Source organism: Chlorocebus sabaeus, chromosome 4 (genome assembly GCF_047675955.1).
Source record: "Chlorocebus sabaeus isolate Y175 chromosome 4, mChlSab1.0.hap1, whole genome shotgun sequence".
Taxonomy (NCBI): Eukaryota; Metazoa; Chordata; class Mammalia; order Primates; family Cercopithecidae; genus Chlorocebus; species Chlorocebus sabaeus.
The window spans coordinates 6,608,889-6,624,746 of NC_132907.1; the positions used below are offsets into that span (position 1 = coordinate 6,608,889).

The 15,858-nt window shown below is 34.9% G+C and overlaps 1 protein-coding gene across 12 annotated transcripts in view; it reads right to left on the reverse strand.

Annotated features, from left to right (window-relative positions):
- Positions 1-15,858, reverse strand: part of ADGRV1 (adhesion G protein-coupled receptor V1) — a 584,631-nt gene that overhangs the window by 527,492 nt on the left and 41,281 nt on the right. For all 12 annotated transcript variants that reach the window (XR_494199.3, XM_073014617.1, XM_007978103.3 and 9 more), the window contains exons 2-3: positions 3,217-3,401; positions 283-432 (exon numbers count right to left, since the gene is read on the reverse strand). Coding sequence is in view for 11 of the 12 variants with exons in the window: in XM_073014617.1 (XP_072870718.1) it covers positions 283-432; positions 3,217-3,401 (335 nt within the window). In the remaining variant the exon portion in view is untranslated. The remainder of the gene's footprint in view (positions 1-282; positions 433-3,216; positions 3,402-15,858) is intronic.

A 15,858-nucleotide genomic window follows, 5' to 3' on the forward strand; every position in this document is an offset into this window, starting at 1 on the left:
AAAGGCCAAAGGGAAGGCAAAGTTTTCTGGAGCAAGTGTCATGGCAATTCCCGAGTAAGGTGAATGGATCCAAAAACTAGCTGTGGAATTTCTGAACAAGATCAAGGAATAACCAGATTATGGAAATGCTGAAGAGGTTGTCAGTTCTGGATTCTACGAATACCACCACCAGTTATCTGAATTGGCTCATCTCTAGATAGATACGTTGTTAAGCACTAAAAGATTTTTATAAGTTTTATAAGTCCTCCTTATAATTTCTATAAGGAGGAAACATGGACTTACCTGTAATGTTAAGTGAAAAACAAAAGTTTCATCAGGCTCTGGTAAGTCATCATCACATACTGCTATGTACACTGTTCTGTTTGTTTCTCCAGCAGGTATAAAAGCTGCAGCATATGTATCAAAAAAGTCACCACTGTCCTCTCCATACAGCTATGAAATGCAAAATATAGATCATTCTTACTTAACACAGTATTAGGACAAGTAAAACTGATGTTAATTACAGCAATCAAGAGAAAAAGCATAAATCAAGTGACTTTTATATTTATCGACAGGGTGTACAGAAACAAAAACCATAAATATTTAACAACTGAAAAAACTTATCTTCAGAAATAAACAAATGATTCTAGGCCAGGCTCAGTGGCTCACTACTGTAATTCCAGCACTGTGGGAGGCCAAGGTGGGTGGATCACAAGGTCAAGAGTTTGAGACCAGCCTAGCCAATATGGTAAAACCCCGTCTCTAATAAAAATACAAAAATTAGCTGGACGTGGTGGTGTGTGTCTGTAGTCCCAGCTACTCCGGAGACAGGAGAATCGCTTGCACCCGGGAGGCAGAGGTTGCAATGAGCTGAGATCGCACCACTGTACTCCAGCCTGGGCAACAAAGCAAGACTTCGCCTCAAAAAAGAAAAAAGAAATGATTCCAAACAAAATCATTTGTTCATGCTGTGAAATGAAAACAAATATTACACAGAAAAATAATAATTATATAGGAAAGCAATTATGTGAATTTTTTTCTCTGCTCTTGATTGATCTGGAGTAGACTACAGCAAACCTAACAAGAAGACAAATTATAGCTAAAATTCTCAAAAAAAATGTATATATGCAAAGCAACACAACAGAATATTATTCAGCCATCAAAAAGAACAAAATCCTTTCATTTGCAGCAACATGAATGTAACAAGAGGTCATTATGTTAAGTGAAATAAGCCAGGCACTGAAAGACAGATATTGCATCTTCTCATCCACACATTCTCATCCGGCTAAAAATGTGGATCTGATGGAGGTAGAGAGTAGAATGGTGGTTACCAGAGGCTGAGAAGGGAAGAGGACAATGAAGAGAAGTTGGTTAAGGAGTCAAAAACAGAAGGAATGGGTTCCAATATTCAATAGTACAGTAGGGAAATTATAGTTAACATTAATTTATTGTATCAAATAATTTAATATATCAAAATAGATAGAAGAGGGGAATTGTAATGCTTCCAACACAAAGAAAAAATTAATGTTTGAAGTGAGGGATATCCCAATTCCCCTAATTTGATCATTACACATTGTATACAAATATTAAAATATCACATATACCCCCCAAAATACGTACAACAATTATATATCGACAAAAAAGAGAGAAGGAAAAGAAAGAAGTGTATGTGGCCCGACAAAAAATGTGTCAGGAAAATCAATTATTTCCCTATCTGTTCCAACGAAACTGCTCTTTCCCAAACTCAACCTAAAGTTGTACTCATATTCTCCCACATCTCCAATAAAGATCTAATTCTTTTAGCATTTCAAATGTTTTAGTCATCATAAACTTCTCCTTAACTTTTTAAGATCTTATTCTGTAAAATCAGCATGACTAGTAAGAGTCTCCGCATTATTAGTAAGATTCTGCATGACCTTGCGCAGATCAACATGAGATCTCTTTCACCAAACAGCTCAAAATGAGTAATTTAACTACTAGAAAAAATATTTGATTTAGTACCAATAAAAAACATGTACAGGGAAATTTTAGTCAATTCCTAGTTCTCATACATAAAAATTAGTTTTAAATAGTTGAGAAATCCAAATAAGTTGTCAAGGGTGTTGGAAATATACCTTACTATAGAAAATGACACAAACTTTAAGAAAGAATTATCAAGAGCCACTGAAACAAACAGAGAAGCACAGTAATTCAGCCTATGAAAATCATTTCATCAATTTCATTAATCAAATGCAAATTAATCAAATCATTAACACTTCAAAATAAGTAAAAATCAAAATATATACACATATATATATTCACCAGAACAACATTCATAACAGTAAAAATTAGAAGCAACCTCAATGAAAAGGAAGAATGATAAGGAAGTAATTACAACACTATCAAGAAAAGTTGTGAAAATGATAAAGGAACCTGAAAAAATTGTTAAGATTCAATGAAAATTATGTGAAAAAGATTATCTAATATAATGCATACTCTAAAAATAATTTCTATATATAGATATATGTCACAAATAACTAAAATTATAGCATTGGATTTGTTCATAGGTCATTTTTCTGCATCTTCTCTTTTTATAATATTTCACAATGTGATTATTAAACCTACTACTTAAAATTTTATTTTTACAAACAAAATGTTTAAGTACTTTGAGACGCAAATATACCAATGTTCTTAGTGGTCATATAACATAACTTTCTGGTTAAAAGTAGATACATACTCACGCACACACAATCCACCCAGTAACTAAACTGTGTGCAAGATAGATCTATAGTTTAACAAATTCTACCTAACATTCACTTAAGTTAATATACTTAATTTTTCCCATTAAAAGAGTTCTCAGACATAACTAAAGTTTTTTTCACTATTGTCAGTTTTCTACTTTTAAATATTCCACACATTTTCTCTACACCACCTTACAATAGATAGTATATCTGAGCAGAGATAACTACAATCCAAATTACTCAAAATGAAAAGTTCTTGTTCTAAAATAAATATATGAACACTATAAAATGATCAATCTATATCTTTAAAAATAGTACTGTCAAATGCACATGGTTATGTTAGAGCACTCTATAAACCTGTAAGAGATAAAAATGGAATAGTGTTATGTGCAAATCATCTATCATTTACCATAATGAAACTGCGCAAAATTTCAAACGGAAAAAAAAAATCCTTGCCATTAAAACTAAGAAATTTCATATCTATTTCAGTAAAAATAGAACTATAATAATTTCTTACCGATACAATTGCAGTAACATTTGCTGGCTCTCCTATCCTTTCAATGATAAGACGAATAACTGTTGTACTTGTTTCATTAACAACAAATTCGGTTTGTCCAGTAAATCTTATTTCTGTTTCTCCAAACACAAACAGGATGAGTAAAGCTGAAAGAAGATTTACCAATAAAGATGCAGAGGGCATCCCTAAAACAAAACAAAACAAAACAAAACAAAATGTATATATGTATAAAATTCACAAAATATATCTAATCTATTTTCATTAGATTGTGATGTTTATAGACATAAACACAGTATGAAGAGTTAGACAGCAAACAGCTAAGACATAAATATATCAACTACTAAGCCATCAAACTCAGATGTGTGATGACAGAAGTTAAAAAAATCACGATTCTACTCTTATGGTTCTTTTTCTACTATTCAGAAATACTTTTTGCTTTTTAGCTTCTATACCAAGATAATAGTTATAAGTTAAACCTACTTATTAAATTTAGTTCGTGTAAAAAATTTATTGACATCCACACTTTAAGAAAAACCTAAGCAGCCACATGGAAATTTAATTAAAGACCATATTTACACAAATAAAACTATGAAATACCAGCCAAAACTGAAACAGTTGAAGCTACATTTCTAGCAACAAATTGATTTCTTGGTTGGTGTTTACTTTTTCCTTAAATTTGTCTCCTTTGAGAATTTTTTTTAATTCTTAGCCATTGCAAGGAAATTCTAATCCTCTCAAAGAAGGGATAAATTTCCAGGACTTAAATTTCTTTCATTTTACTAGCTAAAATACTAAGACCACGTCTAAGAAAATGTTCATGTTGCTTTAAAATAAGCAAGTTTATCAAAGTGTATATTTCCTTTTTTTCATGATATCTTTTTTTTTTTACTACGATATGTATATGTATGAGTCATCAATATTGTTCCTACTTTCAGCACTCTGGGATTCAAGAGCTTTCAAAAGCACAACAGTGCAGTGGTCTCCTGAAAATGCTGCTGTTTTGTAATGTAGATGTACCTCTAAAAATGTGAACAATTTCCCTCATGGATCATTAAGATTCCAATGGATCTATGTGATCAGTCACACGAACATAAAAAGTTCACGTTTTAAAGAGCTGCATTACATATTCTATGAGCCAAAATGCTTCCTATTAATCTTTACCTTGCCCAAGAAGTAATAAAATTTTCTTGTTTGTGATGTTTCCACTTGGCTACACATGGCTTTATATTTAGACACACCAAATACATGAGTTCCTGATATATTTTAGGATTTAAATGCAACGTTCTCAGTTAAGTATATACGGACGATGCAGTCTGAGACTGCTCAACAATGTCTCACACACTTCTGACTGCAAAACCCAGACAGGGATGCTGAGTTCAAATGGAGTCCACGAAAGGGATATAAGCTAACAGGGACAGAGATGCTGAAGGATTGGGACTTCTTTTGTACCTGTCCCTTCTCTCCAGGCAAACCTGCCAGAAGACTAATGAAATCTGAAGAAGAAATAAAATAGTTTTCCTTGACCAGCTGCAAACTCTTCCCTGTCTTCTAATCCAGTAACGTTCATGGAAAGAAAGGAAATGAAAAAGATGAGAGAAAGGGAAGGGAAAAAGCAAAGCATCTGTGAGACAGGAAAGTGGGAGCAGTTCTGAGCTAAACCAAAGCCAAGTGAAGGTCTTTTTATGGAATCCTAAAGCCAGAATGATTTTACACCCCACTTAGGACAAATAGTGGGAAGGAAATGAACAAAGTACAATGAAGAGAGTACAAAATGGAAGAGGGAGAAAGAAGGTGGTAACCTAGGCTTTGGATGTGAAAGAAAAAAAATCAACTATGGTCTACTGTGATTTTGAAAGAAAAATCTAAAGTCCTTGAACGGGAGATGTGATAGAACCGTGAACTGAGAGAAATAAGACATCTGAAGTGCAATGTGAGACACAGTGAAAGTGAGATTACAGCATGAGTAGAGGGAATCACGAACAAGTAAGAACAGTTCTCAAAATCTGTCCTGCATAAAGATCACCTCAGGCATTTGTTAAAATGCAAATTCTCACTCTCAAAAATTCTGATCTGGTGAGTCTAGAGTGAGGCCCAGGAATATGCATTTAAAACAATTAGCCCTATTAATTCTGATGCAACTGATCCTTGGTATAATACACTTTGAGAATTACTGTCCTAGAGTGTGAGGAATAGTGTTAAAAGTGCATCCTAGAGTGAACATATAAAAGGTCACATTTGTAGTTACGAGTTAACTACTGAACTTTTTCAATGCTATATGTGCGAACTTCCTCATATGTTTTTTCATATTCTGATATTACATTTTAAGATTTTGTGCATTCTGAATAAAAGCTGTAATGCCTTTTACAGAGTGATCATAACAGCAAATGCTTATATAGCACTGTTTTAAGGTACTTTATGTACATTAACACATTTAATCCTTATAATATCTCTATGAAGGTGAGCACAGCATTAGTACCATTTTATAGCTGAGAAAACTAAAGCAGAGATGGGTTAGTTAACATATGCAATATTATTCAGTTAAGTGGCTATGTAGGCTTTGAAGGCTAACTCCAAACTCTACCCAATAACCACACCATACTGCCATTTACATTTTATTTCAACAAATCACATACCACCACCTTGAATAATATGACAGATCATTTATGCTACGTTTCCAAGCATTCAGATATTTCAAGCTCATGCACAATAACCAAAACTCCCATAAGAATGCATAATTTTGAATCTCCTAAAAGTTTCACTTTATTATTCTAATAAACATTACATTTATTTAAATGACACTACAGTTTTCTTGACTACTTTAAATATTTAACAGCATCTTTTTATGTCAGGACCAATAGCTCAAATGCTGCATTCTTACAGTTTCCCAGGCAATTAGAGCTCCAAGACCCTGTGTTTAAGTCAATAAATTCATTTGAAATTGGTCCACATCAGTGAGTTTTGAGATTATGCAAAATGAGCACACAGGCATGATTGGAAATGCCTCAAATTCTGTGACATCATTGATAATTGCATCTCCTTTGCTTTCATCTTTTCACACTGTATGAAAAGTTGTTGGGGCAAAATTGGCATTCAATAGAATTTAAAGATTAAAAAAAGCTTTGAAAATGAAGTTCCCATTACAAGACACGCATAATTACACAAATGCTGAATAGTTTATTTTTTAGAGTAGCTTGGTACACTTCCTTCTATCATACTAAAAATCTAATCTTTGGAATTCTGTTTTTTTTTAAATAAAACTCAGAAGACAAGGCATTAGTAATAAATGACGCAGTGCATAAGTCTTAAATCTATTTTAGGTCATTTTTTTCTCTTATTAGATTTAACAAAATTTTTTCATGCCCCGTCAGACCACTTATTTTTAAACTTCTCTATAAAATGAATTTCAAACGTATGTTTTAAGATCACGATGTGCATAATTTGTATTCTGTTGCAATTGTGAAGGAATAATTTTAGCTTCACTGACATCATTCTTCTTCTCTAATGGGATGATATTCCAATATTCAAGTCCTCTCATTTCCAGCTATCATCCATGTTCTCCTCGCACCTCTCACTTTTGTTTTGTATGATTCAAAAGAAATTAAAACTCTTTCTTCCAATATATCCCTAATCTCTTAATAGATTTCTTATCATGCTAAGATGATATGTAATTTAATTTCTTGCTTCTTATTTCCTGAATTCTACTGTGAGATTTTGATAAGTCCTGACAGCACACAGGCAGAAAATCTCAAATTCTTGATTTCTAGTAATCATATTCAGTCTCTCCAACAAGTCACCTAATTTTGCTCCAAAAAAAAATTCAGAATTACCTTCTGGACTATATTAGAGCAGCTCTTACAATGCAAAATGGTTGTTTTTAGAAAAGCAGCTTACAGTTTAATATAACATTTGTATATTGTGTACCTGTACATCATGCAACACCCTGTGCTAATCTATCACCAAGGACACAAAGATACTTAAAATATGTTCCTTGGCTCAAACAGAATCATAGGGTTGGCCATTCAGATCAGGTCAATCAAAGCCAAGAAGACAGAAGACACAATTAGGAAACTTTCCTTTAAGCATAAAAATGGAAATTCCCTCTACCACTGTATTTGGGATTGTGATAATTGGGGCAAGTTCTCCCACAGTCTGGAAATGAAACAAACACAGCCAAAGACAGAGCCAAGGGGATGAAAGGAGCCACATTTTGATAAACTAGCTTAAGCTCTTGAATTCAGCTTAATCCTAGATTTTCCAGTTAATGAGACAATAAATTACATTTTGTGCTCTAGCTGGATTGGGTTGGGTTTTCTGTTGCTTTCAACATCAATATTTATCCGCCAATCTCCAGTTTGTGACACTGAAAACTCATATTACGATAAACAAACTGGAAAGTCCCCTCTGTCCCACTATAACATTCAACAGTATTATTCTTCTCTAAGCATTCATGAAAGGATGCCATGCTAGCTATCTTCTGTTCCCATGCAATTCTTACCACCATCTGTACTCACAGTCTAATATTTTCCCCTCCAGCTCATAACTGGCAATGACTAATAGGACACTGAGACAAACTAAGGATGTCTTCAGAATAGAACACAGCAGGACAAGAATGTACCATATTGACTCAGTGTCTGAAAAAGCTAAGCCACTTCTGATTGTCACCAAGGAACCCCAATATCTTGCTTCTTTACATTAGTCTGATTAATTTATTCCTATTGCTGTTTCTCAGGATGCTTCATTGTTCCTGTTTAAAAACGTAATCCTATTTTCCCTGCTTTATTTTTTACCTGGATTACTTAGCCCATAAAAGCATCAAATACTATAAAATTCATCAACAATGTTCATTATAACCAATAAATTCTAAATTCTGTTTATCTAGGACAGTACCTTCCTCCCATCTTGTCTCAAACAAGTGATGGGCACCTTAGGAAATGTAATAGGTATAGCATATTCTGATTAAAACGAAAGAGTCAAAGAGTGTTTTTTTCTATGTCTCAATAACTATGCAGAAACAGAGTAGAATAAGGAAGAGAGTAAAATAAAAAAATAAGAATTAGGACCCAATAGAAGACAATGAAAGAAAATCATAATTCAATTAATTTTGCATTAATCAACTTCGATTAAAAAAACCTTCCCTCAATTTGAAAGTTAACTCCATCTCTTTACATTTCAGAATAAACAACTGTACAGTATCTATGAGTGATGGGACAAGGACCTGAAAAGACAAACATTACTAGTGCAGAACTGAATGAATGCATTGACCTTTTAGCTTCATCTTTTGCCTTGTCAATGCCATAGCAAGCATCTTCCCACGGAGTGACCACCAGGTAATTAATACTGAAAATATGATCCTAAAGGAACAAGGTTTTCAAGTTTAGAATTACTTGAATTCTATTACATCTACTAAGGGGCATTCTGAAACTATAGAATTACTCCTGTGGAACAAGAGAAGCTTCATCGTTCCTATCATCAATTATTCAGCTTCTAAGAATTCTTAATCTGTCTTATTTGTATTTGGCAAGAACCACCAAAAAAAATGACCTTTGCCCTCTCCCAAACCAAAACAGAATTTAAATTTACAACTTCCAAAAACAAAGTACCCTAATGTTACAAATAGAATAAGTGCTAAACATTTTTAAAGTAATAAATAAAACAAATAGTCTCTTACTCAGACTGTAGTTAATGTCATTTGTCTTTATCTTCAGTTTTTAAGAAATACATTTTATTTTATTCATTTTTAAATACCTTATATATGCTCGTGGCAAAATATTTAAAAAGAACAAAAAGATAAACAGTAAAAAATAAGCCTCCCGCACAGTACCCTCCACCAGCCATATGCTGCTCCTACCCACAGTGAATCCCAGTTATCAACTTCATTTATATCTCTCAAGAGATTGTTTATGTGTGTGTATATATATACAGACATATATGTATTTCTTCAGAAGACAGACCATAGAAATCTGTGTGTGTGTGTGTGTGTACATATATGTATTCCTACAGAAAACAGACTATATAAATCAGCACACCTTTCCAAGATGTTAGTTAACAAAGGAATACTAGGCTTCCATGTAGACCTTTGTGTTAGGAATATGTTTATTGTTTCAGACACATACCATCATCATTGTATATCTCATCAATAAAATGCCAGTTTCCATTGACTTTCACTACACCCACCGATTCACTCTTGGGGAACAGCTGACACAATTATGGTAACTTAAACCTACATCAATCAAAAGTGTTTGTCCTCTACACATGATGGGCAACAGCCATGCTGGGATCCCTGTTTCTATTATCCTGGAATCCCTTTGAATCCTTTCCTGTGTTTCATTCTCTGTTTGTTAATCCCATATTTTCTTCTTTCTTAGTTTATTTGGTTTATTCCCTTGTTTTGATGGAGAAAACTCTCCAGTAACATCCTGAGAAAGCATATGTAGAGATAAATGTTTTAGGTCTTGTATGTTAGGAATTATCACAATAATATCTTTCCACTTAACTAACGGTTTAACTGAGTATAGAATTGTAGGTAAAAATAATGTTCTTTCAGAATTTTGAAAGCCTCAGTCCACTGTTTTCAAACACTTAGTGCTGCTACTAAAAAATCTAAAATTGTTTTGATTCTGAAGTGTTTGTGACCCGTTCTGATTGTGCTGTCCGCCCTCTGGAAGGTTCTTCTCATTGTAAAGTGTTCTGAAACTTCAGAATGATGTATCTTGGAATTAGTTCATTCTTGCCCATTTGGCTGAACACTCTGTAAATTCCCTTCAATGTGCCACTCATATCCTTCAGACAGACAGTTTCCTTTATTATTTCACAATGATTTCTGCCCCAACTCCATTTTCACTGATCTCTCTCCCAGAACTCCTATTATTTGGTACTGCTATTCTGAGGGTGGTTCTCTCATTTCCTTATATCTTATTCTCTCTAATTTCCAATTATTTTATTCTTGCTCTGCTTTCCAAGAATTTAATTCACATTAAATTTCAATTATCCTAGTATTCTTTAATTCATGCTATCATGTTTTCAATTTCTAAGAATTTAACAGTATCCTGTTATTTTTCTATTAATCCAATGGTTTTGCAAAATATCTTAGAAAATACTGATTTTTAAAAAAATCTTCCCTCTTTATATTCTTTGTTACCTCTAAATTAACAAAAACAAAATGTGTTATTTATTCTGGAATCTATCTTCTATATCTGGTAATTCTTGATCATCTGTATATACTCAAAATTATGAGACTAAACTGATGATGGGATGCTCTGAATATCTGGATCTTCATATCTTCATATGATCAAGGATAAGAGACCAAAATAGTATTTGAAAGTTCTGAGCATGTGTAGAAGAATGTGGCTTGTCAACTTTGGGTGAATGAGTGAACCACTTATTAGAAAGTCCCAATTTTAGTATCTACAGAAAAAACTTTACTCTTACATTGATCAGTTTCCCCAAAGAAGAATCTTCCATACTCCCATCTAAAGGGTACAGATATAATTACCAAGACATCTGGAACCCAGTAGAAGGTGGTAAAAAACTGGACTCTCTGAATTCAGTCATCATATGGTCACTTAATCCCCTGTTTTGCTTAGGGATCCTAACCCACAAACATGGCTCACATCATCGTTCAAGAGATCCTGTTTTACCTTTCCTAGAGAATGAACACCAGATTTGGAGGGGTAAGCAGGAGGTCAGCAGCAGCACAGGATGGAAGGGATGATGATTTTAAGGATATCCTGGAGCAGTTTTCTCCCCATCTAGTTGCTCACACACCACCAAAGTTGTAAAGGTACCTGATACTATTATTTTCTGTGCCTTTAGTGGTGATTTCTATATAAATTTGACTATTTCTCAGCCTCCTTGCTTACTGCTAAGCTTTCTTGGGTCTTCTAAGGGAATCACTACTCATCCATCTGCCTTCTGGCTCCAGAACTGAGTTGCAATTGTTTCTTCTCGCCTTCCTTTTGTCCTTGGAGGTTTATCTAATTGTTTGAAAACGTTTTTCTGTAAAGTGCTACATTAAAGGTAACTACCTGAAGTTAATAGTTAAAATTCTATACCCAATGAAACTATTAGTTAAGTGGAAGGATAATGTCATGATAATTCCTAATATACAAGACCTAAAACTTTCGTCTCTACATACCCTTTCTCAAGATGTTCCTGGAGGGTGTTCTCCATCAAAACAAGGGAATAAACCAAGTAAACTAAGAAAGAAGAAAAGACAGGATCAGTAATCAAGAGTCAAACAAGTAAAGCATCAAAGGAAATCCCAGGATGATATAAAGGGGGATACCAGGATGTCTGCTGCCCCCCAGGTGTAGAGGGCAACCACTTTTGACTGATGTACATTTGACAACATGTGGTCTAGGAAAGTGTAAATTACCATAATTGTGTCTACCCTTCCTTGGAGAATGAACGGATAGTGTAGTGAAAGTCAATGGAAACTGCCATTTTATTGATGAGTTCTATAATAATTATGGTGTGTAGCTGAGACAATAAATACATTTGCAACACTAATATCTACCTGGGAGCCTAATATTCCTCTTTTAAACAATGTCCTTTTGTTTCCTTCTATGTAGTTGTCACAATTTGCATTTATTGTGTTTCTTTCCTTAGAACAAAAACGCTTGTAGGATAATGACCTTGCCCATCTTGAATAGCTTTACCTACCCACCACCTAGTACAGTCCCTGGTATACGATGACCCTCAAGACATGCTTATTTAATGAAAAACCAAGTAAAGAAATACATTAACCCACCTTCTTAGAGTAATGAGAAGGTAGGAAAAGCATGGTATAGAAAAAGAAAGCAAGAGATCCTCTTCGTCCTCCCTTGCCTTATTTAGTTTTGTTAGATTCAGACAAATACAGTTATTTTACTCTGACAATGGCACAGGCACAGACATGAGGCACATGTTTGATTTTTTCTTAGGGTATCAAAAACTTGAATACAAGCCAAAAAGTAGTGTGTGGACTATGCTTTTAATGATCATACAGGACACAGACCCACCCAATAAAACACACTTAGTCAAATCAACAATTGTTTACCATTGATAAAAAATCTCAGACTTAGTGAAGTCACATGTAAATTTGGAAAAATTTGTCCTATAAAAGTGCAAGTACTTTTTTCTTTTTTTTTTTTTTTTCATCATTTTACTTGGCTGAAATGTGCAAGTAATTTTTGTACAGTGAAACAGATAATCCACAGGTTACAGCTTTATTTCCCGGTAGGATGTTAACTAGTTTTACATCTCACCCAGAAACCTTACCTTAACACTTCTTTATTAATTTTCTTGTAAATACTTTGTTCCAAAAATGCTCTTTGAACCAGTATTAACACTCTATTAGTTTCCTCACTAACTAATGGGTTGAATAAAATCTTGACAGGTTCATTTCATGTTTGTATGACAGTTACGCTTATAAACTTTCAAAAAATGTACCTAAACACAATAATATTTTTCAGAAAAGTAACCATGATATCACAAATTGCCATGGTACATACATAAGACTGATTCTACAATGGCCATTTCCATGAACAATGATGCAGTATAGATAAATACTTCCAGGAAAAGTAACATTTTACATAACAGAAACAGGGCAAGTAAATACTTGATCTAATACATAAAGTCATTTTTAAAAAGTTTTTATTTTTTTATTTTATTATTTGAGAAGCAGTCTCACTCTATCACCAGGCTGGAGTGCAGTGGCGCGATCTTTGCTCACTGCAACCTCCACCTCCTGGGTTCAAGCGATTCTCCTGCCTCGGCCTCCTGAGTAGCTAGGACTACAGGCACACGCCACCATGCCCAGCTAATTTTTGTATTTTCTGTAGAGACAAGGTTTCACCATGTTGGCCAGGATGGTCTCGATCTCTTGACCTCATGATCTGCCCGCCTCGGCCTTCCAGAGTGCTGGGGTTACATACAGTCTTTTAACTCATGTAACTGGACTTCTGATTTCTATCTTCTTTCTGGAATATTTAAGCTTGACATTTTCCATGAGATCATGTACTCCCACTTGCATGAGTCATCAAGAAACAGATCACAAAAGCCATTCGAGCTGTTTATATTTGGACTACGTATGCCCACCATGGAAACAGGAAGAACAGTGTAGAGAAGCTTTAATTCCAGGGCTCTGTGGAGCTCTAGAAGATTGTGGGTTTCAATTGCGCTTTCTCTCTCCCACATTTGCAAAGCACAAAATGAAAATCTCACTAATCTAAATCTTTTGAGGCCAATTTAGAAGCAACAAAATAAGTCAAAGTTTATATACGTTATAAATCTGAGTATGTGACAGTGTCTCTGTCAAGTAGTAAGATACCACTTGTCTTTTAGGTCCTCTAAAAAGTAAGGATCATACGTTTAACTAAGATTTCTTAAACCACCATTAGATGGCACCCCTCTATCTACAAAAATAATCAACCGCAACAATTTCTCAAATTATGAAGAGGTCTTAAGGATCTAAGGATAGATTTTTGCCCCCTATAACTCTTCTCAAACAAACATAATTTTGTAATCCTACATAGATCTTAAAAAGTCATGAAAAGCAGTTTTTTGAAATTGAGATCTCACTGAAAACAGCTTTAATTAGCTCTAGTCAAATAAAAATTATTTTTTTCTCCTGAGATTTAGTAGTATTATCTAAATTTTTAAAATTGTTTCTTTGGATTCTTTCTGTGAGTTTCTTTCTCTTCATTGAAGACAGTCTGCTTTTATTGAAGAATCTAGGTGCCTATGCTTTCTAAATGAATTATTTGCACTCACTGCCAGTAAGAAAGAAAGCAAAAGAGGGAATTTAATGTTATAAACCCAGATGCTGAGGGATATGTGTCTTTTAGTTCAAACTGTGTTTACAAAACAATACTAAAAGATCATTTTTGCCAAGATTTAAAATTTGTAGATTTCACATTTAAAAAATGGATTTCTAGATTATTTTGAAAAATTACCAATTGGTAAATCTGGGTCCACATTTCTGCATGGCATCCCTTGCCTGGAGCTAAGCAGTAGCTACCAGTTAGACAGAGAATTTGCTCTCCTATACCCTCCTAATGTCTCCTCAGAGTAGGGTCAAAGAGGAAAGTAAGACATTTCTTATCTCCATGTCATTCAGAAGTGGAAAAGCAGTTCACAAGGTGGTGAGCGTGCATGTGTACGTGCATGCCCACGTGTGTGCATGCACATACACACACATGCACGCTCACCACCTTGTGGAATGCCTCCATGCAGTGTCCCAGGACTTTGATTTTATAGGACAATGGGAAGAATTTCTGGCAGTGCCTCCATGGGCATCCTACCACAGACGTCATGAAGCCTTTAGCTGGACACTGCAAGTGCCTCCTGGGGTGTTGAGCCCCGAGTCACCTCCAAAGCAGGAGGCAAGCACTGATTCCACTCAGCCTTGGGCTCCAATCTAGTCACTGCCATCTTCCCAGCTGTGGAAGTTTAGACAAGCTACTTCCCTTCACATGGCCTTGAGTTTCCTCAATTGTTAAAGGGAAGCAAAATTAACAGCTATAGCACTGAAGTATTCATGAGGCCCAGGGGAGGGAATGAGGGAATCCATCTCTGTGCACCATGAAGTGCCAGTTGCTAGGTTCTAGACCTTCAATCTCCACATGGTCAAGAGACCAAAGGAAACAGCATTGGGCATCCTCGACTGTCTTATATGAGCACCACCCATACACCCACAATCTCCTGCCTACCCTTCACAGTAGCAACATTAGAGTGAAGGAATGTTTGAAGTAGATGGAAACATTGAGAGCTCAGGAAAATTGAAAAGAACAATGAAAACTCATCATGGACTTCAAGGTCAGAAGAGAAATGAATTACAACACTATATGTGAAAGAACAAAATGCTGGGATTTCTGATGTTCCTGGATGACCCCCAAAGTTTGAACCACAGTATCTGCCACCTCTACACACTGTAACTGGCATGGGAAGCACAGGTAGAGGTCTGGGAACTTTGCAGATGCCTATCCTCCCAGCTACATGTATGACCTCAGAGAAGGAGAACAGTACTTTTCATGGTTAGAAAAAAAATGTTTGTATTTCATCTGTAATAATTGGTGGTTCCTCCAGGTTTAAAAAAAAAAAGAAAAAGAAATGATAGACACCAAAAGTTACATCAAGAGGCCCTGAAAGTGTTTTGAAAGGGAAACCACTGCCACACCACTTTGCACGTGCCCAATCTGTCTTCAGGCTTAAACACCACAAATCTTTTAACCACCCATCTTCTGCTGAGCTACCACCATTACTTTTTATCTCGATTTTTTTATGTCTATTAATCATTTCTATAACAAAATAGAAATACAAAGTATAATACAATTTGACTAATTAAAGTCAACACTTTTTTCCAGTTTTTTCAGTTTTTAGCTAATTTTCTTTTTCTGTTCCAGGATCACATCCAGGACACCACATTACGTTGGGTTGTCATGTTTCCTTAGGCTCCTCTTGGTTGTGACATTTCCTCAGAGTTTTCTTATTTTTGATCGTTGGCGCTTTTGAGGAATGCAGTCAGGTATTCTGGAGCATGTCCCTCAGTTAGGATTTGTCTGATAACTTTCTCATGATTAGACTGGGGTTATTGGTTTTGGGGAAGACCAAAAAAGGCAAAAAGACCTTCTCATCACTTACACAAAAGGTACATACTATCAA